We start from the raw sequence: 26,369 nt of genomic DNA on the forward strand, positions 1-26,369 counted from the left end.
TCTTATTTTTTTAAAACAAAAATTTCCTTATATAATATACTATTTAACAAATAATTTCTATCTGATATGTATATTTATTTTTCTATAATAAAAAAAGATATTTTAAAATTATTTGTGTGTGTATGTGTGCGCGTGCGCGCAGATGTGCTTATACCGAAATATATGGATTAAATGTGCTAAACGTTATTTTTTAAATCGTTTTTGGGAAATACTTACTTTTTGAGCCAAAGAAGATATATGTAATACACTACAAATTATTTTATTTCTGTAAATATATACACTTTTTTTAAAATTTCAATTACGCGCGGTTACATCAGACGCTCCTCATGGCCCTTTTTCTACTCTCATGAATACAAAAGTACGAAAAGATACGGGATAGCCAATCATTTACCATTATGTATGTATTGCTTCCAAAAAAGCGAGAGGCTGATTGGCCATCGCGCGCATATGATTCCCTAGCGTCAGCCGTGTAGAGGAATCATTACGTCTTATCGCATTCCGCGCTCCTTCAGTTATTTCGTCCATAGTTGCAAAAAGTTAATCCGAGGTGTCACCAATAGCGATAGTGGCGATCTGGGATTTTATAGTCCGCAATGGCAGCCTTGATAAATACATGATGGCCGTTGCCACCGAATAGTGTAACGCGTACATGGAACTGTCGTGTAACTGAAAAGTTTATTATTTTCAGTAGAATATCGTCGTCGCGCGTGCTCCGTGTGCGTTGTTTTCGTTCGGACGGAGGCGCGTTGCGAGAAGGCGCCGAGAACGCGAGATCGCGCGGAGGGAAATCGCCGCGAGACTCGCGAAAATTCCCAGGAGGAAAACACACACGGGGTGGCAAAACCGCGTTCGCGGCGGAGAGGTAATATTGACAATTTTTCGTCGCGACGCTACGCGCATTTTTGCGCGTCAGTCACCGAACACGCGCGTAGCAGCGCCGTCCGCCGGCCTCCCCGGTTGTCCCGAGCGCGAAATTTTCGCCAGATGCTCGCGTTTTCTTTTGTTTACGCCTTGTCAGTCGGGCCTTTTGTTGTGTGCAATCGCGCGCCGCTGGTACCCTCGTAAGTGAGAGTGAGGTGTTGTATATGTGACTCGCCTCATATGCGTGTGTGCGCGCGTCAGTGTGGCTTGTGTGGCACGTATGCTCGCACACAGGCGCGCCAGTTATAACCTCCAAATATGCTTCCAGCTGTCGAATTCGAGGCCGTGATTGTTTTTCCGAGATCTCCCGGTTTCTTCGACTTACCGTACGAACTAGGCATTCTTATCGCTTCGACATGAGCAACGTTCGAGCGTTCGTGTAATATGCTACACCGTTTTCTCGATCTCTCGTTTTCGTCATCTCTCCCCGTTTACGAAGAAAACTTTTTCTAACTTACACAAGCTAATTTAATCGCGAAAGAATCCGACACAATATTCTCTAGATTACACATTGATCTTTATGTAAACAATTTAATATGCATCTGTTACATGAATTTGATGTTCGTTTTTGCAGGACAAAAGTTGCAGGCAAGATCTGTGCAAACAGAAGTGTAGTGTGCGTAACAACGACAGAAACATTTTTATCGAGAAGACGTAATTGTTTCAATGATTATTCGATGAGCAAAAGTATAACATTGTGATACTACGCTTTAAACATTTGACAAATATTCAAGAATGTCTGTGAGTTACTTCTTAGACCTGGGATAGGATATAATGGAAAAGAAATATTATTTATGAAACATTTAGTACTGTCCTCTGTGCGCATCTTGAATGTACTGTCATGGGCAAACGTAACATTGCTGCATTTATAAATGGATGGGATCCTGCGACAGATGCATTTTAAATATAAGTCTGGATATATTCACAATGCAATTGAGCAGTTATTCTTTAATGGATAAAGTAGTTCAGAGAACTACTTTCGATATACGACAAAGTAATGCCTCTAATGGCCAAGAATGATTAATACTACAGCAAGATCCGTGGAAACATTCACAGTATATGTGGATATAAGCACTTTGAGAAATTAATACAGTGCTGCCCAAGCTTTGGACAAAATACGAAATTATATGCATGACAGGAACGGGAGACATAGGTCGCAGACGTGTTGAGTGGCGCCGAAACGCAAATACTTCTTGCTGCGACTATTGAACAACTTTGGTAAATACAATGTTTCTATGTTAATAATAGTTAACATATACACAGATATAGGCACACACTATGTGTGTGTGTATATATATATATATATACACATATATATACATACATATATATATATATAAAATTTTAATAAATCTGAACACACTAAATGCAAAATATCCTTGAAAAGTGAAAACATTTTAACATTATATTTTTTTATTATTGTAAATTATTATTATCATCTATCAGTCTTGATAAATCAAGTTTACTCTCAGGATATAAAATTATATTTAAAAATTTTTTATAAATTATTTTTTATAAATTTCTGTGAAGATGCATAATGAGTAAACTAGAATTTTATATTAATAGGAAAAAAAACAAAATAAGCTGAAAAGGTGGCTAGACGCTGCCCATAGTAAAGAGGGGCTGCGTGGGCATGCAGCAGCCTCAGTCACGCCCTCTCCTTGGGGACTCAGTATCCTCTACAACTTCCCCGAATGCACGTCCACGTAATAATCCAGTTGCTGTTTTGACCCAACAACAAGTAAGATTTTTATAAAAACATATATATAGATCTTATTTTTTAATTCAAAGTTCCAAATATGTTGTATTTCTCTTCTGTGAATATATTTTGTTAATATTCAATATCTTTGGTTTAAAATATAAATATTAAAAATTCAAAAGAACAGTATATATAATATATATAAATTTATATAAATAGATCTTATAAAACTTCTCTGAATAATCTTCATGAATATCGTTATTTAATATTAATCAATCTCTTTTTTTTATACATAGTTGCAGCAGTTACAACAACTACAAGCCCAGAATACCAGTGGTCAATCGTTAACATTTGCTTTGCAACAGACATCGAGTAATGTAAGTTGTTTTTGTAATTAGTAAATATTTTATTCAGGTTATTATTCCAATATTGCTCGTTTTTCAGACTCAAGAACAAGGAAATGGATCGACAACTGGAAATCACATAGTCTACGTAAACCAATTGAATCAGTTGAATCAGAGTACCATAAATCCCTCGGGGACTGGTATGGGCCTACCCCCGGCCACCCCCACTTTTGGGGTGGGCCTTAATATGGGATTGCCACTGTCACTTCTAAATACCAGTCTTACATCTCTCACTTCCAATGTTATCACCACGTCAAATCCTCTGCTCAATTTGGGCTTGCCGAGTATAAACACAGGGCTGACTGCGATAAATCCTAGCCTGAATCATTTAAATGCTATAAATTCTAATCTGACGTCCAACATTGGTTCAAACAATATTAATAACGGTTTGTCCAATCTGGGACAAGATTTAAATAGCATAAATGCAGGAGTAAATACTGGGATAAACAGGCTTAATACGATAAACTCTACAAATATTAATTCTGGGCTATCTGGAGTAAACGCGGGACTGACCGGTGTAAATCCAAATTTGACGAATTTAAACTCGTCGAACGTAAATCAGAATCTTACGTTGAATACAAATTTGACCGCTACGAATTCCGGCGTATCTGGTTTACCTGCTATTAATCCGAATACAAATTTGACTACTACCAGTATAAATTCTGGTGTAAATCAAGGTCTTAATAGATCTATAAATGCTCTGGCAACTGGTTTGACGCCGACTAGCTTGAATTCTAGTAGCGCACAGTTTCCATTCCAAACGATACAAAGCATTCAAAGTATTGCACCGCACATTGTTGGATCATCAAACATAGCACATGTACCAAACTCTGCTATATCGCAGCATCCCAATTCGAACATCTCGACAATCTCGCAAATCTCTAATTCCGGAACTCTAACGAGTTCCAGCATATTCACGAGCACACCCAGCGAATCGATTCATACAACCACTGCAAATGTGAATCACGCTTCGAACGTGAATCTCACTACGAATATACCGCACCTTGGTACAATGCACGCTAATTTATCCAATATATCAACATCGAATGTACATATATCTGCATCCAATGAGCCAACTATGTCATTGAGTCATGTTTCTTCTTTAAGTTCCTCCCAATCGACTGGATTTCAACCACAGCGACAGTATTCGCAGGGGATAAACCCTGGCTTAAGTGCGTCAGTAGCATTAACGGGCACGACACAACCATCGAATGTGGTCAGTACTATGAATACTGTTAAATCTATGCAAAATATTCAAAATCAAAACATTAGCTCGCCGGGTAGTCCGTTTTCAATACCTCTGAAGAGTCCGGCGTCTAATATAGCACCACCAACACCGAGTCCTAGCCCTAACCGACTTTTACTTAGAAGTCCAGCTTCAAATTCAATACAATCCAATCGAAATAGTCCGAGTCCGGTCGGCACATCGACCTCGAACAGTAATTTTAATATACAGATGCAAAGCCCTATGCAGAGTCCGATGAGCGTTAGCCAGATACAGAGCCCTGTACTTAGCCCATATCCTCCTGCGAAAAGTCCTCATCTATTAGGCGGAAATAATTCTCTCAACAATAGAAGCCCAGCGCCTGGAGGTAGTCCTGGTCCACCTGTGGTAAGGATACTTACTCTGCATAATATTGAAATTAAATTTTATTGTAATTGCTTATTTTAAGTTTGGCTCTCCTTAGTTTAGAATGGAATGCATTAGTAAATTTAACAAGATATTTTATTGATACTTCTAATTTTATCTTTTTTCATGTATTTTATTTTCATTTTGTTTTTGAAAAAGTAACACAATGTGAATTCCATTGTGTTGTGAAAATATATTTTTGTTATCATTCAAAAATATGAACGAAATAAAAATATATAAAAAAACTAATTTATTTGAATGTATAGTGCAAGAAAAAAAAATCATATTTCTTGTTTCTAATATAAAAATCGAACACAGTTGGATTGTAGTAAAGGATCATAATTATTTATTGTATAATTGTTACATTTCATATATAATTATTGCATTTCATAAAACATTTAATAATCAACAGTGTGATATTTATGTGTTTACTAATTGAAACTCATTATTATCAATATAAATTGACCTCTTTAATACAGCACCTCCATTAAAAATTAAATCCAGAATTATATAATAAATGTTAATTAATTATTAATCTGCTACTTCTGTGTGTAGTACTAAACTTGATTTTAATTATGCTAACTTAATAAGTAACAAGTCTTTTCGACTTACATATCTATGTTAAAAATCTGTAATGAAAATCTTTTCTCTTTGAGAGAGAGAAATTATTTTAATTTTCAACATATACTTAATTTTATATGCAAAGTGTATTTATATTTTGCACATGATGGATGAAGCGACTATTATCAGATACTATAAGAAAATTATATATATATATATATATATATATATATAATATAGCTATATTTTATATATATAGCTTATATATCTTGTACATTTTCTTTATTGAATATTTTTTTTAGTAATTTTTTACATTTTTTGTAAGTTAAATTTATATTTTTTATCTCCTTTAATTTATTTTGTATCTCTTGTAATTATTTTTAGATGTCTGTATTTTCTTTTTCTCTTTCAATTTTTTAAAATTTATTTAAAAAAAAAGAATGTTTTCTTAGAGCAAATCATAAGTATTATATATTTATTAAAACTTTGTATTTTTTATGTTCCAGGTTAGGCCTAATACACCTATATTACAACAAGGGATGCAAGTGTTACAAATAATTCATGGTACACCACAGGGTTATCAATCTACCCCAACTCAATTGGTGACTAGGACCCAATTATTTGGAAATCAACAAATCCAAATAGCGGCGGCCAAACCCGCCAAGCAACCGCCGCAAATTCTACCAAAACCACCAAATCAGCAAGCTACTACTTCTCAGCAGAAACCACAACGAGCTACTACTACAATTACAAATCAAGTACAGTCCATTTTCTAATTAAATTCATTATATTTATGCGTTTTTTATTAAATTTTCTTGTTAAATTAATTGGATATTAATTATATTACGAATGAATTATTACATTATATCTTAAATCATAATTTTAAAAATAATTCATAAATATTCATAAGCATATTATGCCACACATTTATAAAAAAATTTATTCAAATTTCTTTGCTTCTTAACAATATAATGAGATCTTATATTTGAAGTATTTCTTTTTCTCTGTAAAGGTAACACAACAGACTCAACCACAACTAGTTCTTGCTGGACCACAACCAAGTCCCACTACAGCAACAATGATTCCAACGGCGCAAGGTTTACTGTTGAATCAGGTTATTATTATGCAACATATTATATCTTTTTTATATCTCGATTATATCTCATCTGCATGTTCATTATATAATTACATAAAAATATATATATACATCAGATCATATTAATGAAATATTTTGATACACTTTATATCTATTATATAAAAAACTGCTTACATGCATTTCTATTATCACAAAGAATTGCTTTATGCTTCATTTATTTGTCACATTTCAAACGTAGGTATTACCATCAACCGGACCTGTAATTGTACAACAACAACCAGGAGGCGTTCAACTCATATTAAGGACGCCAGCAAGCGCGCAACAACAAACACATACTGCACAGGTGACGGTTTCATTCATTCATTCATCTATGCTTTATACTCATGATCATTGCTTATTAAATATTTGCATTAAAAGGATCGTGCACTTTTTATTAAAACCAAAATATCTTACAAATTTCTTATATATATTATATATCATGTTATAGATTTTATTTATTTACTAACTTTTTATGAGTTAAAAAAATTTTTGGTAAAAAAAATTTTGAACATATATGATACTATCTTATCTAATAATATTCAACTTTTTTTTTTAATTTCTATAAATTTAATTTTACATTAATATATAATATTGTAATAACATAGTTCAATTAAACTGTAATAATATTTCAATTAAAAAAAGTAAAATGAAATTTAACTGTGTTATTAAGTTTTATATTTTATATAAAATAGATATTTCTAGCAGAATATATATAATATATTTTGAGATTTGGATGAGAATTTTTTTTAAATTATGGCGATAAGATGAGAGACAGAGAGAGAGAGAGAAAGTATTTAACAAAAAGCAAGAAATTAATTTAAATATATTTAATTTATGATTATAGTTGACACAACAACAGTTAGTAAGGGTTGTCACAGCACAAGGTATGCAACTGCAGGGGCTTACACCTGCATTCTTTGCTGTACCCAATGGATTTCCTCCAACTGCTTCTCCAGTAATAAGACATACTCCATCTAGTCCTGCACCATGTAAGTTTATATAACAATATATAACATTATATAACAATATTATAGCAAAATGAATTAAAAAAGCACTATAGAATATGATTTTACATTATTTTATTTAAAAATGTATGTTTAAAATGTTAAAAATATTTATATAGAATCAACTAAATTAAATTCTATATCTTTTTTCGTATTTTATTTAACATAGATAAGAAATATTTATTAGTAGTATCAGTTGCTTTAGTGTATCATGGAAATTTTATTATTGATTTTTTGCTATACTTTTGAATTCTACAGCTAATTCAGGAACTGGCAATTCTATCGTAATTCAGAATGCTATGGTCCAAAGTCCCCAATCACAAATCGCACAAGTCACATCTGGCAATACCACTGGTAATGCTTCCTGTACACAAACTGTCTCAGAACAAAATTTGTTGCCACCACCTAAGAAAAAAGCGAAGAAGAAGAAGAAGGCTAAACGGAAAGACGACGAACCACCGAAATTAGATCTTGCCAGTATTATGAAAATATCAGGTATCGGAGATGATGATGATATTTTTGATACCGAACTAACAAATGAAACTGAAGTTCCCTGTCAAGTTTCGCAACAAAGCGAAACTAATTCCGGACAATCGTTGAGTCAACTTTCATCGCAAGGAACAATACCTGCTAATTCCACTCAAAATCTAATCCAAGTACCTGCAACAAATACAACGAACACGCAAGCTTCTGTATCGCAGACATTTAATAGTCAGCTTGTTGCCCAACTCCAGATGCCTGTGCAGAATGCAATATCGGGACAATTGCGATTAGCGGTTGGAGAAGATGGTAAAGTTGTTTTACATCACACTCCGGAACCCAATCAGCCCGAAATAGATTCAGCGACCGCGCAAGCTCTGATACGATCTCTGACTCAAGGTAGTGGACAAAATTCGCAGATCATCTCGCAACTTTTTAGTCAGGCGCAAAATACATCGCAGCCTGCTCAAAGTACAATTCAACAAAGACCGAAATTCGTCAAATCACCTTTAACCAGTGGAAATCAGGTCTCTACTAATACCGTAAGCTCTACATGCTCCCAAAATATCGTTTGTACCACTAGTCCGCATCATAGCCAGATATGTTCGAAACCGATGAATCAGCAAAAGAATATTGTTTCTCAAGAGACCAATTCGTTACCGAGCGTTTGTGTTCAAAGCAACCTTGGACCCTTACAATCATTGGAGATACAAACGTCAAAGAATGTAAATGTACAAAACTTAATGCAATCTAAATCCTCGAATCCTATTCTATCGCAGAGTGGTAATGTTTCTTTAAACACTTCGGACGTCTTATCCGTAAAACCATCGCCTATGTTTAATATACAAGGTCCTCGAATGTCTAATGCGAATCAAACAAATTCCAATCAACAGAATTCCAACATTTCTCTGCAAAAATCTAGTCAGGTACGACTCACAAACGCTTGTATAACTACGAATGTACGGCAAAATTTGGGAAAGCAAGCACAACAACAACAGCATGGCATTCATATGCAAAAATCATTGCCCGGTAGTTCATTAGTACAAAATGACCATGTATCTAAAGCTAATCAAAATCTTCAACAAGCGAGTCAACAAGAGACTCTAGCGCTTCAACAGGAATCACCATTATTTCAACATAATCAGCAGATTACTGCACAAACTGTACAAACTCAAAATGTGCAACAGATATTTGAACAAAATTTGCAAAGTTCAAATATTCATCACAATTCCATGAATATATTGCAGCAACAAAGCTCTTGTAACACTATGCAACAACACGATACTATGAATGTTTTACATTCGAGCATTCAACAAAATACAATTAATGTGTTGCAGCAAAATACTGCTGGTAATGTTCAGAATGTAGAACAAAACTTGCAATCGGGAACTATGAAAGACATAGCTCATACGCAACAGAATGTCATGGCAAGTCTACAGCAACAAAACACATCTGCTATTTTACACAATACAAGTGTCCAGCAAAATGTGAATGTTCAACAGCAGAAAGTAATGACAGCGAATACCTTCTCTTCTGTTAACGCACATCACTTTGAATCCCAAAACTCGGCTAATGTTGTACAACAAGGAATGAATACGCAACAAAATCAGAATCAGAATATACTGATTACAACTACTCCTGCTTCTAATACTTCTACCCAACAAAACGAATCTCAAAAGATAGAGTCCCAAGGTGCAAATATACTCAACTCAGCAGCAAACAACATATTGAATAATGCTCCCAAAATTACGCCTGAAATTTTAAATGCATTGAGTAATTTGAATCCTAACGATCAGCTGTTAATCGCCAATGCAAATGGCCAGATGCAGGTAATCAGTCAACAACTCTTGCAACAATTTCTGGCCGGACAATTGAATGCGACGAATCAGACGCAAAATCAAAATCAGACGCAGAAAATAGTGATCGGTGAGCCGGACGCAAATAATCAGAACTTGCAAGGTGTCCAAATCAATACTCCAACGAGTCAGATAATTGTCAATAGTTCTGGCGGAGCTCCAACAATTCAAAATAATATTCAAAATATCGTTGTGCAAGCCGCACCATCTCAGATGCCGCCACATATACAGATTCAAAATTCCAACTTCCCTAGTCAATTTATTGACAATTTGAATCAACAGCAAATTAGAAATTTGGGTAATAATCAACCAAAGAAAGCGAAAATCGTGAAGAAGACGAAAGTTGCTGTCACTGCCCAAAGTATCGTGAATTCACAGGTATGTATAAATGAACGTATTTTTTATTTCTATATCTTTGAATCTGTTTTATCTATTTCCCATTATTTGAAATTATTTTCAATAATTTTTAATCAATAATTCCTATTGACTTGGATACAAAGTTCTCTAAAAATGCAAAATCTCTTAAAATCCGGATAGTAAAAGTATCAGAATATAATTTATACATATCATTTGCATTTTGGCACTTTTACTACAAATTCATTTTTATTTTTTAGACGACAAAGACAGTAACCGTTACTCGACCAACAATGGTTGCAGCGAATACATCTAATTTACAAAAAGTTGATAATCTAAATAAAACAAACACTCTGGTGTCGCAAACTACAAATCCTGTTAAAAGCGAACCAACTCAAGTTATAGCAAATGGTCCTTTGGTTTCGTCCTCTGCCAGCAGTCATGTGTCAGTTCCTTCAAATGGTCAAATGGTACAAAGAATACAAACTATTCAGCTTCCAGCTCAAAAGCAACAAATGCTGAAAAACATTCAGTCACAAATCCAATCTATTTTATCTCGAAAACCTGTCACGCCAAATAATCCAACATTGAGGAAATTATATGAGGAACAAGCAAAAATATTAGCTAGTGGGAAGATTGTTAGCAGTACTACTCATCCTGTCAATAGCGTAAGTATATTAAAAATGACACAATAACTAATACAAAAATATAAAATAATTCTTAGCAATCGCGCGCGTAAAGGATAATGTTATGAAATTTTAATTTAATGAATTCGTGTATTTAATATTTGGTCTATTTTAGGCTGCTGAATCAACGTTCAATGTAAGCCTGGTTTCAACAGTTGCATCGAATGTACATCTACAAAATTCATTCAAGAATCAAACATCGGCAGCCCAAACGCAGACTCAGACCTCCACCATTACTATGCCAGTAACATCTCAAAGTTTAAATCCAACTACGTCTGTAACAATGCCGAGTAGCACTAATATTAATTACATTAATATCACAGTAAGCAGAGTATTATTATGAATATTTATTTTATGGACGTATTTTATATATTTTGTATGCACATGTGATAACATAATTACAGAGCATTACCTGTACTCCACCGAATGTGCAAGGGCAAGCAACTATATCTAACACTACTACACAAAATATGCACCAGAGTACGCACATCAAGCAGCACAAGTTTTATCAAAATCATGGAAATCAGATGTTGAATCCGTCCTCTGCGAATGTGCAAATCTTCTCGCCGCCGATTACCTCCGCAACAACAGCTCTACAATTACAAAACAACGCACAACAATTGACTCAAGTTCAAACACAGCAACAGCAGACAAGCATGCAACAATCCACGCAATGTCAAACAGATCCATTGGATATCAAACCGAATATACAGACCCCGAGTCCTGTGAAACAGGAACTTTCTTCTCCTATTCAAGTTCAGACTCAAAGTGGTTCACCTGTAGGACAAGTAACTTCGCCTAGAATGATGGGAAAGGGAACGCAGAGGATTCAGAGTCCTGTAAACACTGGTGGAAATATGACAAAGCAACTCGTCAGTCCCAATAGCAACTCGAGTCCTTTAATAAGCCCGAGGCAAGGCGTAAAGAGACGTGCAACTAGTCCAATTTGTAGACAGTTGAATCGCAGCGATTTGTACGTACTTATATATAAACTTTTCTCTGTCACATTTAATAAATCATCTTTGAAGATTCAATGATGTTAATATATAATTTTAATATTAATTATATTATTACTTACAGAGTGGAACAACAGTTAAAAATCGATCAAAATGGTGCAACCAATCCAGATATGAATACACCATTCTCGGGCAAGCGTGACGCTTGTAAACGTTTGGTGAGATATCATTGTTTAAATGAACAAGTACTAAGTCCCAAGGATTTGGCAAAAGCAGATGAAAGATTTGAGGAGACGGCGAAACATTTGTTGGGCAAATTTAGCGCAATGATGAATAAATACACATACCTCCTTTTAATGGAAAGCATGGTATAAATAATATAATATTTATTTATTGAATAATTATATATGTTAAATAATTAATTTCTGATACAAATCTTTGCACATTAATCATAATTGAAAATATTCCAATTAAAATACTTTATATCACTATTATTATTCATCTCACTATATATTTAAAAAATATTCTAAATATTTCTTTTTAAATAAGTAATGGCACTAATATTTTTGAAATTATAGCGTGAAGTGAGGACGTCGGAATTAATGATGATTGACAGAACTTTTGTGGCTGAAGAACAAAATATTCTCAATAGGTTACGGGAACAGGAGGCAAAAGTGAATGGTAAATTATATATGTATTTTTTATTATCTTTAACTCAATACAATATAATTATAAAAATAAATATTGCATGTATGTATGGATTTGTTTCTTCTGAGATTACATTTTTTAATTTGTTTCACACATTTCTATTTATTTCACATACTTTGAATATATTTGAAATTATATTGCACACACAGAACATGCCATACTATCTATATTACATTCCTAATAAAACTAGCTGCTAATTTTCTCTATTTTTTGTCGTCTATTTAAAAGATTTTTTATTTTATATATATGTATGTATAATATATATATGTATGTATTGCGATTAAAATTGCAGAGGAATTTAAGAAAGAAGAAAAACCGTTGGTGCCAAAAGTTGAACCTGGCCTTATAGAAGAGGACAAATCAGCATTAACAACATCGCCATCTTTAGTGAATGTATCTGTAAAACGTGAACTAGAGGATGACTTTCCAAGTGATGAAATGGAATGTAAACCAGTTATTAAAACGACAAGCAGTACCAGTGGTGATTACGATGAGTGGCTGGAAATCCAGAAAGAACTGGGAGTATATCCATCCACTACAGACACCTTGAGATGTAAAAATGGTAATAACGGTAATAGTGGTAATAGTGCGTGTGCTGTTACGGCTGTTACGAGATCATCGAAAATTGAAAGGACACGAGCGAATGGCGAGTGTCTTCGTGCGAATGTACCTAGTGTCTCGAATATAATTATGAAGGACGATTGTGAGCAAGATGTAACTCCAACGCCTTTCGATAGGCGTTGGAGTAGTGCCACCGATCTCGAGCGAGATTTATTAGAGGATGCTGACAGCTTGGATGGATTGGCTTTGCATTCGCAAGCGCAATGTCCAAGTAGTACTGTGCATGTAACGAGTAACGAGAGTGGTAATGCCGGCAATGAGCACGACGAAATCACCGCACAAGTACAATCTGCCATTGACAGCATTCTCAATCTTAAAAAACGTCCTGCGAATACATTATCCGGCAGTAGTAGCGGTAGTTCGTCATCGCAGTCCGGCGAATCGAAAGACACTGCGCTGGATCAAGCAGTCCGCAGCATTTTAGGCTCGTGACCCTCCTTTAGTAAAGTATGTTAAGAAGTGAAAGTTTATAGTGAATATTAAGCTAAAATTACACGTTTTAAGAATTTTAAAGGAACTATAAGTCGATTTTTCATGGTTTTTTGTCGATATCGTGGATCTATCTGTCATGAAAACTGTGTTTTAAGATCACTGATACAATAATCTTCAAGATTGTTTCCAATACTGCATATCCTGAAGCGCGCACACGCGCGTACACATACACATACACACACACACATATACAGATAGTTATTAAATTATTTGTATAAATCATATGACATACACTTTATATTATTTTATTTATATATTATTCAACAGAGAAAGAGAGAGACAAACTGGATTATATATACATGTGGTGCAGTATGATACATATATATATGTATTGAACATTTCAATTTATCAAAGATTTTCTTTTTTGCAATGGCAATAATTATTCATAATATACAAACATGTATACTTTCCAGTAGTCTAGCTGTAATAAAGCCACCGCGTAAATCTAATTAGCAGCTGTACATGTGAATAGATTAGATAGATGACTCGCTCAGATTTTACAATATGCCACTTTGTAATGTAATTTTGTAAAAAGTAATTATTTAAAGCAACTTATTCCACTTTATCGGTAGTACTTGTAAAAGAATCTTATTGATACTTAAAAATGGGTCGGTGAATTGTACATACATGTTTTTAAGGTATATTATTAATATTATTGTGACTATTATTTGTATTATTGTTATTGAGATTTATTCTCAGAATTATTATTATTACTATTAATTAACAATACATCATCATTGGACTCGACGGTGAGCAAAAAGAAAAGAGCATAAGAGACTGATATATAAGATCATAAAAATGTAAAATGCAAATGTATTTAAAACAAAATGCTATTGATGATACAATCGGAAAAAAAAGGAGGATAAAATGATTCTACATAAAAAGAATGAAAAATAAAAAATATTGAATAAAATTTATTTATTTTAGATTTTTTCAGAAATAAAGCTTTGGTGGTAATGTAAAATAAAATATTTTATTGAAATATTTTCATTTAATAAATGTTTCTTTTTTTTTCATATATATAATTTACCTGTCTCTAAAATTGTGTGTTTGTATCACCAATAACAAATTATGTAAAAGAAAAAGGAACCATGCTACTTTTATGAATATTATTTTAGATTCATTTCTATTTATGATATATATACAGTCTCGATGTTATGAAGCAAAATCAAAGAAACAAACTGTGTGTTTCTAAATAGTGTATAGTATTTCACGACTTCTTTTTCTTTTTTGGCATCACAAGCTCGCAATACATATGTGAGTAATTGATGGATGTATATTGGAGAGTGCATGTGTGGAAAAAGAATAATCATGATGATCATTAGAATCTTTGACAAAGTCAAAGTAATTTTTCTGAAATTGATTAGCATCAGATACACATTCCCAATATATAGCAATATATATTTTCAATATATTCTTTATTTTGTTGTAATACATGTGATTTATACACATGTCCTAAAATTATGAGGAAATCGAGACCTGAAATTATTTATTCCGATTTTTAAGAGATACTTTTACAATACTGGAAAACGCGATATTTTTTGCAGATTTATGCAGTTTTATTATGTGAACTCGCGCGCTTGCGTATATTCTTTTTCTACATATATCAAGAACGACTCTCTATGCACAGTGGAAATGAAGCGTTTTCTGGCAAAAGCAATCCAAGACTGACGTATATACAGAGAAAAACAAGCAAAACTATGTAATGTATTACAGTAAGAAATAATAATCGTTTGTACATACATAATGTTCAATTACACTCTCGACGGCAATCGTGACTTAATAAGAATTCTTCACAGATTTAAAAGTTTGGACATATTAAAATTCTTTTGAGCCTAATAAATTGCCGATATTTCACGAGTACGTATATAGATTATCTTATATCCCTATCTGTGTGCTGCGTTTGAGCGAATATCACATATTTTGCAAGTTGCAATTATTAAGCATTAACAACGATATGTAACAATACAATCGCTGACGAGAGTGAAGACAAATGGTACAGTGATAATATATATAAATATAATTTAAAGGACATTTTATTTTAATTGTTGTCAGTATACCCAAAAAAGAGTATCGTTATTTTTATGTAACATAGTACAATATCTCTATGTCGCAGAATCATATGTCTTGTATAAAAAAGAACAAATGAAATAATAATAATGAAATTTGATAAACTTGATATATAAGATAGTATACGAATAAGTGATCAAATCTCTTATACATATTTCGTATCTTGCAGGAGAAGATAATTATGCATAAAAAAAACGATATTGTATATTTTTAAAAGTGTACAACTTTTTAAAGCCGATAAAAAATTCCATGCATCATGTATGTATAAATTGTTACCATTTTATTCTTTTATAGATATTCTTTATTGATTACTTTTTATTGGATTCTTGTTTCTGAATATGAAGAATATCAGCAGTTAAGAATCGAAACAAGTATAATTTCGATAAATTTAATTTCTTCCAATATAAAAATATGAAAAGAATTTTATATATGTTAAATAGCGCATTTCATTTGTTCAAAAAATTGTTAAATATCTAAAAAATTTCAACATTACCTTCTTTCTTTTTAATTTATCTACCATTATATAGAAATTTTATTTGTATATATAAGTAAAATACTTTTCATCAAGTAAAGATTAGAAACAATTTCCATGCCAATGGTATCATAATTTTACCGCACTTTAAAAAAAAGAAGGACTCTGCTATATAATAACATATATTCATAAAATAAATATTTTATATAAAAAATTATATTTAACTTACATTTTATTTTTTTTTATTATATTTTTTGTTCCTTTTTGTTTTTCCCAATATGTATATATACATATATGTTCTTAGTTGAGAAAACGTACAAGAAAATATCATTAAGAATAATTTTTTTTTATACTTGCATTAAAAATGTAAACATGTTTTGTATATTGTTTCAAAACAAATATTTTTACAAAACACACGCACAAATATATATATATATATATATATATATATATATATATATATATATGTGCGTGTATATAATATGCTTTTATCAACAGATTAAGCCACTGGATTAAGCATATCGAATTCTTCCCAATTAGATATGGCTGCCCTAGTATCACATTTCACAATATGAGTTTTAATCTATAAGTCTGTTCTTTTTAGTTGAAGGAGCTGCTAGTTCAGAGGTTATCTTTTTTACTCCACATTGGAAGGAAGTACATCTAGTTCAGCTAAAAAGAACAGATTTATAGAAATTCATAATAAACATATATTTTTCTATTAGGCTGAAGACACTTTAAAAATAAAAAAAACATAAGTGCTTAACATAATTAGTGTACATACAATTGTGTTCAATTATGATTTGATATATATATTACAATTAAAATCAGTACTTGTGTGATGAATGTGATCAAGTTTGTTATAGAGGTGACTGAAAAAATTCGATCCATCTAGAATCTAAGACAATGTCTGCTGAAGAAACTTTCGAACAGGTTGGATTTACTTTTATATTTTTCTTCTTTATAAATTTAGATGTCTTCATTCGTTTCTCTAAAACAAAAAAAAAGTTCTCAGAATAGTTTTATCTCTTTCATAGAATAGTAGGCTAGATATATTTGAATAATATATATTATAAGAGAGTAATTATTGCAGATTATTTGTTTATTGTATGTATTTATTGTGTTTTTTATACTCTAAGCATTTTAATATTTTGATAGTTTGAAGATGAAGAGACAGAGATTCCTATCGGCGGGACTTTACCTGGGGGAAGAAAACGTCTCTTTTCCAAGGAATTGCGCTGCATGATGTATGGCTTTGGCGACGATCAAAATCCTTATACTGAGAGTGTGGATTTGTTGGAGGATTTAGTTATTGAATTTATAACCGAGATGACACATCGGGCCATGGAAATAGGACGTACTGGACGAGTTCAAGTGGAAGATATTGTGTTTTTAGGTATAATTTTTAGGAAACATATAGGCTAATATAAAATAATATTTTCTTCCTTAATCTTCCCACTATTCATATTTCTACCTAATTATTAAAAAGATAAAAAAGTAAATGCAAGATGGAATAATCAATACTAAGCATTAGAATAAGAATGAGAACTGAAGGGAAAAGTTAACAATAAGGATATTAATATTAATAGTTTTATAATATAGATAATTGACTGTAATATATCATTTCTCCATTTTATAATATAATGATTTATTTTTCAGTGAGAAAAGATCCTAGAAAATATGCCAGAGTAAAAGATCTTCTAACAATGAACGAAGAACTTAAGAAAGCAAGAAAAGCTTTCGACGAGGTTAAATATGCAGGTACTGTCAAAGACTAGACAATTGTAATATTATCTGTTATATTGAATATAAAACATTTTGAAATTTAGATAAATTGACTTGAGTTATATTTATATAACTATTTAAATAATTTTTTCAAATCAGCATGATCAATTTGCAAGTAGTATTAATATAATTTGTTTTATTTACATAATTGATTTAAATATATGCCTCGATTAAGATAAAAATAATGTTTTTAATTAGTTAAACTTATTGTTGGACAAGTGTTGCTTTACTTTGCAATAATATTATGCTTGCGAGTAAAAATTTGTTTACTCTTTTCTGTCATGGATATTTTAGCAAAGATTTTTTTATGTTTTTAAATACAAAGAAGCACAACCTAGACTATTTATAAGCTTGTTCTTAATAAATATATGATAAAACATTAAGTGTATTATATAATCTTGCACATTGTTACAAAATATATTATTTGATAAGAATATCACAAAATGTGATATTTTATAGAAAATGTGATATTTTATAGAAAATATGTTTTTTTCATATATATGATGACTAAAAGCAAACAAGTTTTTCTAATTAGCTTTTATGTTAGTAGATCTTTATATACGTTTATATATGTTTATTTATGTATTAATAAACTTAATAAAGTAACATATTATACATTTGACACCAATGCTAATTATATTTTACATTTAATATAATTCCACACAAAATATATTTTGCCATTCCATTTTCATACTTTGTTTTATATGTTTATATAATACAATGTAATAATAATCATTGCTTAAATTATAAGAAATTAGCAGTTTCATATTATTGTATTACAATTTAAATAATAATTTATAATTTTTATATTATATTATATTTTTATTTATATTATAATTTAACAATGATTGTATTCTCTTTTAGTCTTGTTTGCATTATATAGGTCTGCAAAATTATGCATTTTTGCATGGTTTATGATTGTTAAAATTCAGCATGCACAGCATTTGCATGTAGTTTTATTGTTTTTCTTTTTATGTGATGCTACTAGCCCTTCTCGCAGTTTTACACTTCTCGAGTACTTCCACAATTATTGTACAATGTCAACGGCCTGTTTTGCTGACAGAATAACGTCATTGAGTCCCACACCTTGGTAAGAGGAACCACACAGTGCCAGAGGAATATGGTGCGCGGAAATATAATCGTGGATGCGTTTTATACGTTGAGTATGACCCACAACGTGCTGCGGAATACAATCCTTCAGAACAGCAACGTTGTGTGCGATTGGTTCCTCCTCGATAAGTAAGATACGTTTTATATGATCAATCGCCGTTGTTAATAAGTGATCCTCCGATGGATTAAGGCCGAAATATTTTTCGAACCAAGCCCCGCCCATCATGACTGTCAGCACCTAAACCATCATCACAAAATTCTGTGTATATAAAATGTTGGACATGATGATGTATAATTTAATACTCTTAGTTTTGTACATATAAAAATAAAAATTATAGAAGAACCTACTTATGGATTGCTATACATGAATCAAATAAGGGCTTAATGTTCGGAAGTGAAATAAAACTATTTCAAAGTATACATACTGTAGAAGACTTTTGAGGGAAAACACAGGAATCAAAGATTACACCTAGCAGAGAAAGATTCTCTTTCGGTGGTACGAGAAATCCAAATGCCTGCAATGGCAATACATCTTCTTGGAATTCAAAATTAACTACTCCTACTGTTACAGTAGGTATCTCCTCTAATTCTGTTGACAGTATGGGATGTTGCTCCCGCACTATTTCAGCCAAGTTCTTCGCAGGTAAACTCGAAATAACGCGCGAACTTTCTTGAATATTGCCGTTAATTAATAGTTCTACGTGATTTGATTTAAATGTAAGTTTTTCACATTTTGCCTCAGTTTGTATTCTCACTCCTCGCTTTTTTACATTATTGGCTAATGCCTGAGGTAATTGTTCGAGTCCTCCTTCCAAGCCCCACAATGCCCAGTATTCCTTTTGAGCTCTATTTGCTAAAGTCAAGCGTAAATTTGCAGAGTCTGTATTATTTTCTTTTACTGTGTCTTTTGATTTTGAAAAAAATTTTTTTAGTCGATTTGCCAATACGCCTTTTACTATGGAACCATATTTCTGTTCTGCCTCAAATAGAGATTTCAACAAAAAATTAACACTAATTTTCTGCGCATCTCCCGCACATATTCCACAAATTATAGGACTGATAAGATTATCCGCAATGTCTTGACCTAATCTTCTTTGGACGAAATTATAGATACTCTCGTCCTCTTTGGATATCTTGGGAGCTGTCAAGTCAGTCCATAAGCAGTTTATCAGGGGACGATCTAATAGTGAAAGCGTCTTGAAGATACCCTTCAATGAAGTTGGTAACAGATGCAATGCTTCATCTGAGTAGATCAATCTATTCCGCGTCGCGGGATGACTTCGTCCGATATGAATTAATTTGTTATTCAATTGGAGATCCTCCACCAAGTTAAGAGTATTTTTTCCAGCTAATCCAACAGGTCTAATGGTTCTCGGTCCTTGCTCAAAGATTGCTCCAGATGGTGATCTTTTACTTCGTATCCATCCACCCACACGATTGGACGCTTCCAATAAAGTAATAGCCGAATTTCTTGCGTTATTAGCGGCATAATACGCTGCTGATAGACCTGATATGCCACCTCCTAATATTATTGTCATCTTAATATTAAACAGATACTCTATATAATGTCAGCTCAATATATTGTGCAGTTAAATGCAATCTTGATTAAATATATGTTAATTTATGTGCTAAAAGTAAATGGTATTTTAGTATCATGTATATAAATGAAAGAATTTTGTTCGCGAATAAAAATGAATATAAATGAAATTGCTAAAATTAAGATAATGACTTAAAGACATAAATATATGACACATATAATGTCTAATAGAATTTGAATATTTTAATACTATTTAGGCTGCATTTTTTTTTTCTTTTTACGAAGATTCAAAAGATATCAAAAATACTACCCCATAGAAAATAATTTGTAGGTTATCTATTATAACCATAGATATATAAAATACATAGATGGATATTAGTTGTCAATATGAAAGCAAGGAAGAATTTAGATATAGATGGGATGCATAAAAATGAGATCTTTATTCGATTCCTTTCAGCCCATATTAGATATATGTATTGAAGATTGGAATTTGGCTTGATGAGAATAAAAGGAGCTAAAAAATTTCTTCGTTTCGATTGATCAAATTTCAATTTGATACGGCTTAATGCATGCACACACATACATATGTATGTATGCGTGTATGTATGTACGTGTGCGCATGTGGCAATTTGTGATCACGATCGACATCGTTTCGCCAAGTGTTGCAACCAACTGCAGTGTGTAAGTCAGTGTAAGTAGGCTTATGCGATTGCGATAAGTTTCATTTGCGACGAGTCAATGACAGAAGCGACCTTGTTCACTGAGAATTTCTCTCGAGCATTTCTCGCGAACTCTAGGTAATCGACGTATCAACATTTTTGAGCCTACTCGTGTCTGGAAAGAACTCGAAGGTATCCCAAGACACGATCCTCGGTTCTCCATTCAGCTCACGACGACGACGACGACGCACCACTATAGAATGCACTATTGTCGGTGTTAATCGGCAAGAAGGCCGCACTTTGGGTTGATGAGAGGAAGGAGCAGGACGAAATCAGTAGTATCAACATGCAGAACAACGACGAGAATAAGACGCACGATGTCGCCGTGGATAGCGATAACGAGGATCAGAGTTGCGAGAAGCCCACCGCGGATCGCGACGACGAAGTTTCCAATCCCGACACTAATCTATCCACCGCGGATTGCGACGACGACGAATCGAGTCGCACCAAGAAGACTGCCTCGAATAGTAACGACGAGAATCCCGGTTGCGGCACCAAGAAGCCCGTTGCCAAGAATGAAAGCTATGCTTGGCCTATGTATCGCGCGTCCACCTCGCGAGAGAAATTGCTCGCCACTCCGGAGGATGATTATGGCTGCGAGCACTACAAACGAAAGTCCAAGTTTGTGGTATGTAAATAAAAACGTGTAAAAGCTGAAATAAAATTGTCCCATTATTCTGTAATGTAGCATTTTCAAATTCATCGGTATAATTGAATGTTTATCTGTAGGATTTTTAATAAATTAATTTAATTATTAATTTAATTTATGATAAATATTATATTAATATAATGTCCTTTAAAAAGTTGTTTTTTACAGAAGAATGATATTACATGTTTTTAGGAAGAAATGCACTATTGAATGTTGTAATTGTCATGTACAAATATATATCTTTATATTTTATATTTGTTTTTATTAATAGATTTAATCTCATGACATCTCAAAATATATATTTTAAAAGATGTAAAAAATATAGTAATAATAATATACTTAATTTTTAATATGAATTTTTCCAATAATATTTTATTTTTTAACATATACTTGTTTTCTTTTTAGACTCCTTGCTGCAATAAAGTATACACATGCCGATTTTGTCATGATGAACAGGAGGCACATACGGTAAATAGGAAAGAAGTGACAGAATTAATATGTGTTCTTTGTGATACTCGTCAACCTGTTCAAGCCACTTGTCAAAATTGCCATTGTCAATTTGGCAAATATACATGCCTCGAATGTAATCTTTTTGATGATGAAGACAAGAATCAATACCATTGCGATGGTTGTGGTATATGTAGGGTTGGTGGTCGTGATAAATTCTTTCACTGTGCAAAGTGTAATATGTGTTTGCCAGTTCAACTACAAAATGGACATACGGTAAGAATATATAATAGTAAGAATATATTATAATACAAAAAATGTATTGAAACAACAAAAGAAAACAATAATAACAAATAACTCATTTAAAATATTTATATTTTTTTTCCATAAAATTTACTTACAGTTGTTGCTATATAAACATTGAATAAATTTTATTTTACAGTGCATAGAAAATGTTTCACATTCCAATTGTCCTGTGTGCCTCGAAGATATTCATACGAGTCGCACACCATGTCACATTCCTGGTTGCGGACACTTGCTACATCGTACATGTTTTAAGGAATTGTTACAGTCTGGACATTATGCTTGCCCAACATGTCAAGTGTCGCTTTTAGATATGACGGATTTATGGAAATATTTAGATGCAGAAGTATCATTAACACCAATGCCAGAGGAATACAAGGACTACAAAGCCGATATTTTATGCAAAGACTGCCACGAGGTTGAATATTTCTTCATATTTCCCAAATATAATTTAAATGATAAAAAAAAATAATGGCAGGATATTTGTGCTTTCAGGAATCGACGGTAAAGTTTCATATTGTTGGATTGAAGTGCTTAAACTGTGGTAGCTATAATACTTGCAGGATAAAAGGTTCACCTTCTCCAGGTGATTATTAATTACTTATTAATTAATTATTTTATAATCTTACGTGATTACATAAATTCTTAATAGTTTGTACAGATCCAGATGTCCTATCAGAAGCAGCAGCTGGTGGTAGTAGTAAAGAAGAGAAGGAGCAATCGTAAGGATAAAGATCGGAATGTTATCCGAAATTATCCATCAATTACAAAAGGAATACATCATACCAGTAATGGGAGAGATTTTATAGATAAATTTTATCTTTGACATTTTGTAGCAAATTGCGCTTTTGTTGCCTTCATAGTATTCTTTGATCAAGAATTAGTTAGCCAATTGCAAATTAGTGCATAAAAATGAAATATCATTATTGAATAATCAAATGTCAGAAGTACACAATTATTTTCAGTGGTCATTTATGACATATTGTAATGCAATTTTTTGGATCCAATATGTAGATCATTTCATTAACATAAATCTTAAAAAAATGATATATATTATAAATTTCTTGTTTTTGCGTCGTTTATCACATTGTAATTAAAAATAGTTAATGAAGTGATCAACATGAGAATATTTCATAGACATTCCTTTTCATATACGTACACATGGGGACAGAAGTGTCTTAATAATGATTTTAAACATATTGAAAAAAAAAAATATATATATATATATATATATATATGTATGAAAAATCCAATGTTCCAATATGAATATATACAAACTCATATTAAGACATTTCTATTTTTGTGTATAGATCATATTTATGTTGAGGATCTTGATTGTTATTTGTTTCTAATGTTTTTATCATATATAATATAATAAAATATATATGTGTGCGTGCGTGTGTGTGTGTGTGTATGTGTGTACACATATACAGGGTGTTCCAGACTTCGTATACTAGCTGTTAGCAGATTCTTGAAGACATTTGGAAATAAAAATCTCAACATCAAAATAAATTTTTAATGGAAAAATTGGCTAATAAATCCAAAGTTTGCATTTTCAGACATTGCATAGTAATAAAATTATTCAGATACCGATTTACTTTTCAGATATTTTTTTCAGAATTTTGCATGATATCAAGAATCTGGCATTAACACATTATCAAGTGTTAAAACGTTATTGACTGGTAACAAGTTAACTCGTATTTGCACTTGCATTAGCTCACGCAATTTTTGAAACAGAGTAGTATAGAATTTTATAAAAGCTTTTTTGATTGTATTCGATCGTGTTACTTTATTATAAAAAAAGTGATCATTTTTATATTCGTTTACTAGAAAAATAGCCGGTGATATAAGCTTTGCATAAAATTACCAGTTAACAATGTGTTAAAAGATGGTGCATCAATTCTTCTGGGACAATCCACATAATATTCTAAACTTATATATTGTGCAATATATATTATTATGTGATAAAATATTTCAGGCATATACAATGTTACAATGTTTGGTGAATTTGGAATCTTTTTTTTCTTTACAAAAATATGCTAGTATGTCTTATTTTGTTATATTTTCAATTTTTGACATTAACTATCGCGATGATTGAGATTTCATAAGTATCTTTCACATCTTTTTAAAAACTTTGCCGCCTTTGACAAAAGAAAATTAAATTCCAAATAGCTCAACAAATTTATAAATGAAAGTTTTGTGCGACATTTTTGAATATACTGATATATGTATGATTTATAATATATACATATTTCCTGTATCTAGATTTGCCTTCTGAAATGGCAACTGCATTGGTAGCTAATTTACTAATCATATTTAGAAAAATAATTAAAAAATTGTGAACTGATATGTGTGTTGTGTATGTGTGCGTGCATATATGTATATGTGATTGTGTTAATGGAAAAAGTAATATAAAATAACCCAAAATCCAATTATACTTTAGGCAATGTAGCACAGTGTCACCTTGAGTAAAACTTTCTACTTTGGATATATAGTCTTAAAAATGTTATATTTTATCAATATAATGTGCAATATTATTAGAACTTATTTTTTTCACAAATGCCATTCATATTAGTTATAGTGACATATATTATAGCATTTTTGCCATATTAAAATGCATAAATTAATGGCCTAATTATAATTGCACTTTAATTGACATTTTGAAAAAACAAAGTTAAAATGATAAATTTGTGTTTGTAAGAGTTGCTTAAAAGCGTTTTATAGAAATATGGTCTTATTTCGGAAAAAGATCTCTTTAGTCATAATCTAGTCGCGGAAGATTGAGCATATCGCTGTTCTTATAGCAGTTTTTTCCTAAGTGTGAATGTTTTACACAAGAGCATAAGTAAATTTGCACCAGTGGCACATGCTAATTCTACAATAAAATATAGTGGTGAAAATGATTAGGAAAATATTTCATGTTGAAAATGCTAAAATATTCTATAAATGTATCCCAATTATTTCAATGTGCATACTTTGAATTTGCATTTCTCTTAAGAGGCATTCGTCTAGCGATTAATATTCACTCATTAATATAAATCCTTATGTAATCTGTTTTAGTGTAATTGTACGTATGTACAATAGCTATATGAAATACTCGATAGTCATGGCAGATAATCGTAATTTTTTGTTATCTTATTATATTTAATACAAAATATTTTTTAGTTACCGATTAATAGCCTTCGTATATACTTTATAAGAAACGACTAAAAACAACTCGATAACTTTTCCTTGAAGTTTGACTTTCACAGTGGAATTACAAGTGACGCAAATGTAATATTTTGAGTTTTGTTTCTAAAGCAAAACGGTATTAAAAAGCTTTAAATTCTATATATATCATTCCATAATATTCCAAATAGCTCATTAATTTTATATAAAATTTTAGTAAATATTATACTTTTAATAAGCTTCAAAATTGAACAGCTTGAAAAATATTTTTTAATATGATTCATTTTGATAATAATTTAAATATTAAATGTTTACTTATCAACAAATTATGTTAAACGTATGTTTTGCATATAATTTGTTCAATTATCTATATTAGGAAAACTTGTGGCATAAAAGACGAGATTTCGTTGTGATTATCATGTTTTTATTATATTCATTTGTAAATTAAATACTAGTTACAAATGGCTCTTTGTACATAACGGCCGCAACAACGCTTTCGTTTTATATTACATATAATATATACTATTATATCAAATAAATTGGTTATAATTCTATTCCACAATCTTTTTCCATATGAGAGGATGACAAGAATTCAATACTCG

General features: G+C 31.7%; 4 protein-coding genes across 13 annotated transcripts; 3 read left to right on the forward strand and 1 right to left on the reverse strand.

The window, feature by feature from the left end:
- Positions 1-598: 598 nt before the first annotated feature.
- LOC145963048 (uncharacterized) lies at positions 599-15,539 on the forward strand. Of its 7 annotated transcripts, XM_083084655.1 has the most exons (17): positions 601-862; positions 1,496-2,139; positions 2,488-2,662; positions 2,917-2,997; positions 3,065-4,240; positions 4,481-4,636; positions 5,722-5,973; positions 6,228-6,329; positions 6,550-6,654; positions 7,195-7,339; positions 7,613-10,068; positions 10,305-10,712; positions 10,846-11,052; positions 11,135-11,703; positions 11,811-12,054; positions 12,265-12,367; positions 12,687-15,539. In XM_083084655.1, exons 3-17 carry the CDS (start codon positions 2,555-2,557, stop codon positions 13,445-13,447), a joined length of 6,873 nt encoding a protein of 2,290 aa, XP_082940781.1. In that variant the 5' UTR covers positions 601-862; positions 1,496-2,139; positions 2,488-2,554; the 3' UTR covers positions 13,448-15,539. The 7 variants fall into 7 exon arrangements, with proteins under 7 accessions (XP_082940779.1, XP_082940775.1, XP_082940781.1 ...); XM_083084653.1 differs by having other exon boundaries at positions 599-862; positions 3,065-4,636; positions 10,846-10,974; XM_083084649.1 differs by having other exon boundaries at positions 600-862; positions 3,065-4,636.
- Positions 15,540-16,613: 1,074 nt separating this feature from the next.
- Positions 16,614-19,291, forward strand: Taf13 (TATA-box binding protein associated factor 13). Of its 2 annotated transcripts, XM_083083954.1 has the most exons (4): positions 16,614-16,982; positions 17,208-17,445; positions 17,709-17,810; positions 18,898-19,291. In XM_083083954.1, the coding sequence occupies exons 1-4, from the start codon at positions 16,956-16,958 to the stop codon at positions 18,900-18,902; spliced, it is 372 nt and encodes a 123-aa protein (XP_082940080.1). In that variant the 5' UTR covers positions 16,614-16,955; the 3' UTR covers positions 18,903-19,291. The 2 variants fall into 2 exon arrangements, with proteins under 2 accessions (XP_082940080.1, XP_082940079.1); XM_083083953.1 differs by having other exon boundaries at positions 16,616-16,982; positions 17,709-19,291.
- Ppox (protoporphyrinogen oxidase) lies at positions 16,761-20,706 on the reverse strand. The gene is made up of 2 exons (XM_083083946.1): positions 19,370-20,706; positions 16,761-19,182 (listed from the first exon to the last, which is right to left on the reverse strand). Exons 1-2 carry the CDS (start codon positions 20,480-20,482, stop codon positions 18,862-18,864), a joined length of 1,434 nt encoding a protein of 477 aa, XP_082940072.1. The 5' UTR covers positions 20,483-20,706; the 3' UTR covers positions 16,761-18,861.
- Rchy1 (Ring finger and CHY zinc finger domain containing 1) lies at positions 19,462-25,929 on the forward strand. Of its 3 annotated transcripts, XM_083083950.1 has the most exons (7): positions 19,462-20,399; positions 20,939-21,172; positions 21,279-21,828; positions 22,255-22,572; positions 22,739-23,017; positions 23,095-23,185; positions 23,252-25,929. In XM_083083950.1, exons 3-7 carry the CDS (start codon positions 21,487-21,489, stop codon positions 23,323-23,325), a joined length of 1,104 nt encoding a protein of 367 aa, XP_082940076.1. In that variant the 5' UTR covers positions 19,462-20,399; positions 20,939-21,172; positions 21,279-21,486; the 3' UTR covers positions 23,326-25,929. The 3 variants fall into 3 exon arrangements, with proteins under 3 accessions (XP_082940076.1, XP_082940075.1, XP_082940077.1); XM_083083949.1 differs by having other exon boundaries at positions 20,939-21,828; XM_083083951.1 differs by having other exon boundaries at positions 20,939-21,828; positions 23,261-25,929.
- Positions 25,930-26,369: the final 440 nt, after the last annotated feature.

The sequence above is a fragment of the Camponotus vicinus genome, unplaced genomic scaffold (genome assembly GCF_025532165.1).
Source record: "Camponotus vicinus isolate PSW18456_S1 unplaced genomic scaffold, iyCamVici1.0 SCAF_12, whole genome shotgun sequence".
Taxonomy (NCBI): Eukaryota; Metazoa; Arthropoda; class Insecta; order Hymenoptera; family Formicidae; genus Camponotus; species Camponotus vicinus.

Bases quoted from the DNA above. Each gene is read 5' to 3' on its own strand.
- LOC145963048 (XM_083084649.1), top strand. From the start codon at position 2,555: ATGCAGCAGCCTCAGTCACGCCCTCTCCTTGGGGACTCAGTATCCTCT. The intron at 6,330-6,549 runs GTTATTATTATG...TTTCAAACGTAG, and splicing joins AAGGTTTACTGTTGAATCAG to GTATTACCATCAACCGGACC. The intron at 12,055-12,264 runs GTATAAATAATA...TTGAAATTATAG, and splicing joins TCCTTTTAATGGAAAGCATG to CGTGAAGTGAGGACGTCGGA.
- Taf13 (XM_083083953.1), top strand. From the start codon at position 16,956: ATGTCTGCTGAAGAAACTTTCGAACAG. The intron at 16,983-17,207 runs GTTGGATTTACT...ATATTTTGATAG, and splicing joins CTGAAGAAACTTTCGAACAG to TTTGAAGATGAAGAGACAGA. The intron at 17,446-17,708 runs GTATAATTTTTA...TTTATTTTTCAG, and splicing joins GGAAGATATTGTGTTTTTAG to TGAGAAAAGATCCTAGAAAA.
- Ppox (XM_083083946.1), bottom strand. From the start codon at position 20,482: ATGACAATAATATTAGGAGGTGGCATATCAGGTCTATCAGCAGCGTAT. The intron at 19,183-19,369 runs GTATGTATACTT...ATGATGGTTTAG, and splicing joins TCCCTCAAAAGTCTTCTACA to GTGCTGACAGTCATGATGGG.
- Rchy1 (XM_083083949.1), top strand. From the start codon at position 21,487: ATGCAGAACAACGACGAGAATAAGACGCACGATGTCGCCGTGGATAGC. The intron at 21,829-22,254 runs GTATGTAAATAA...TTTTCTTTTTAG, and splicing joins AACGAAAGTCCAAGTTTGTG to ACTCCTTGCTGCAATAAAGT. The intron at 23,186-23,251 runs GTGATTATTAAT...AATTCTTAATAG, and splicing joins AAAAGGTTCACCTTCTCCAG to TTTGTACAGATCCAGATGTC.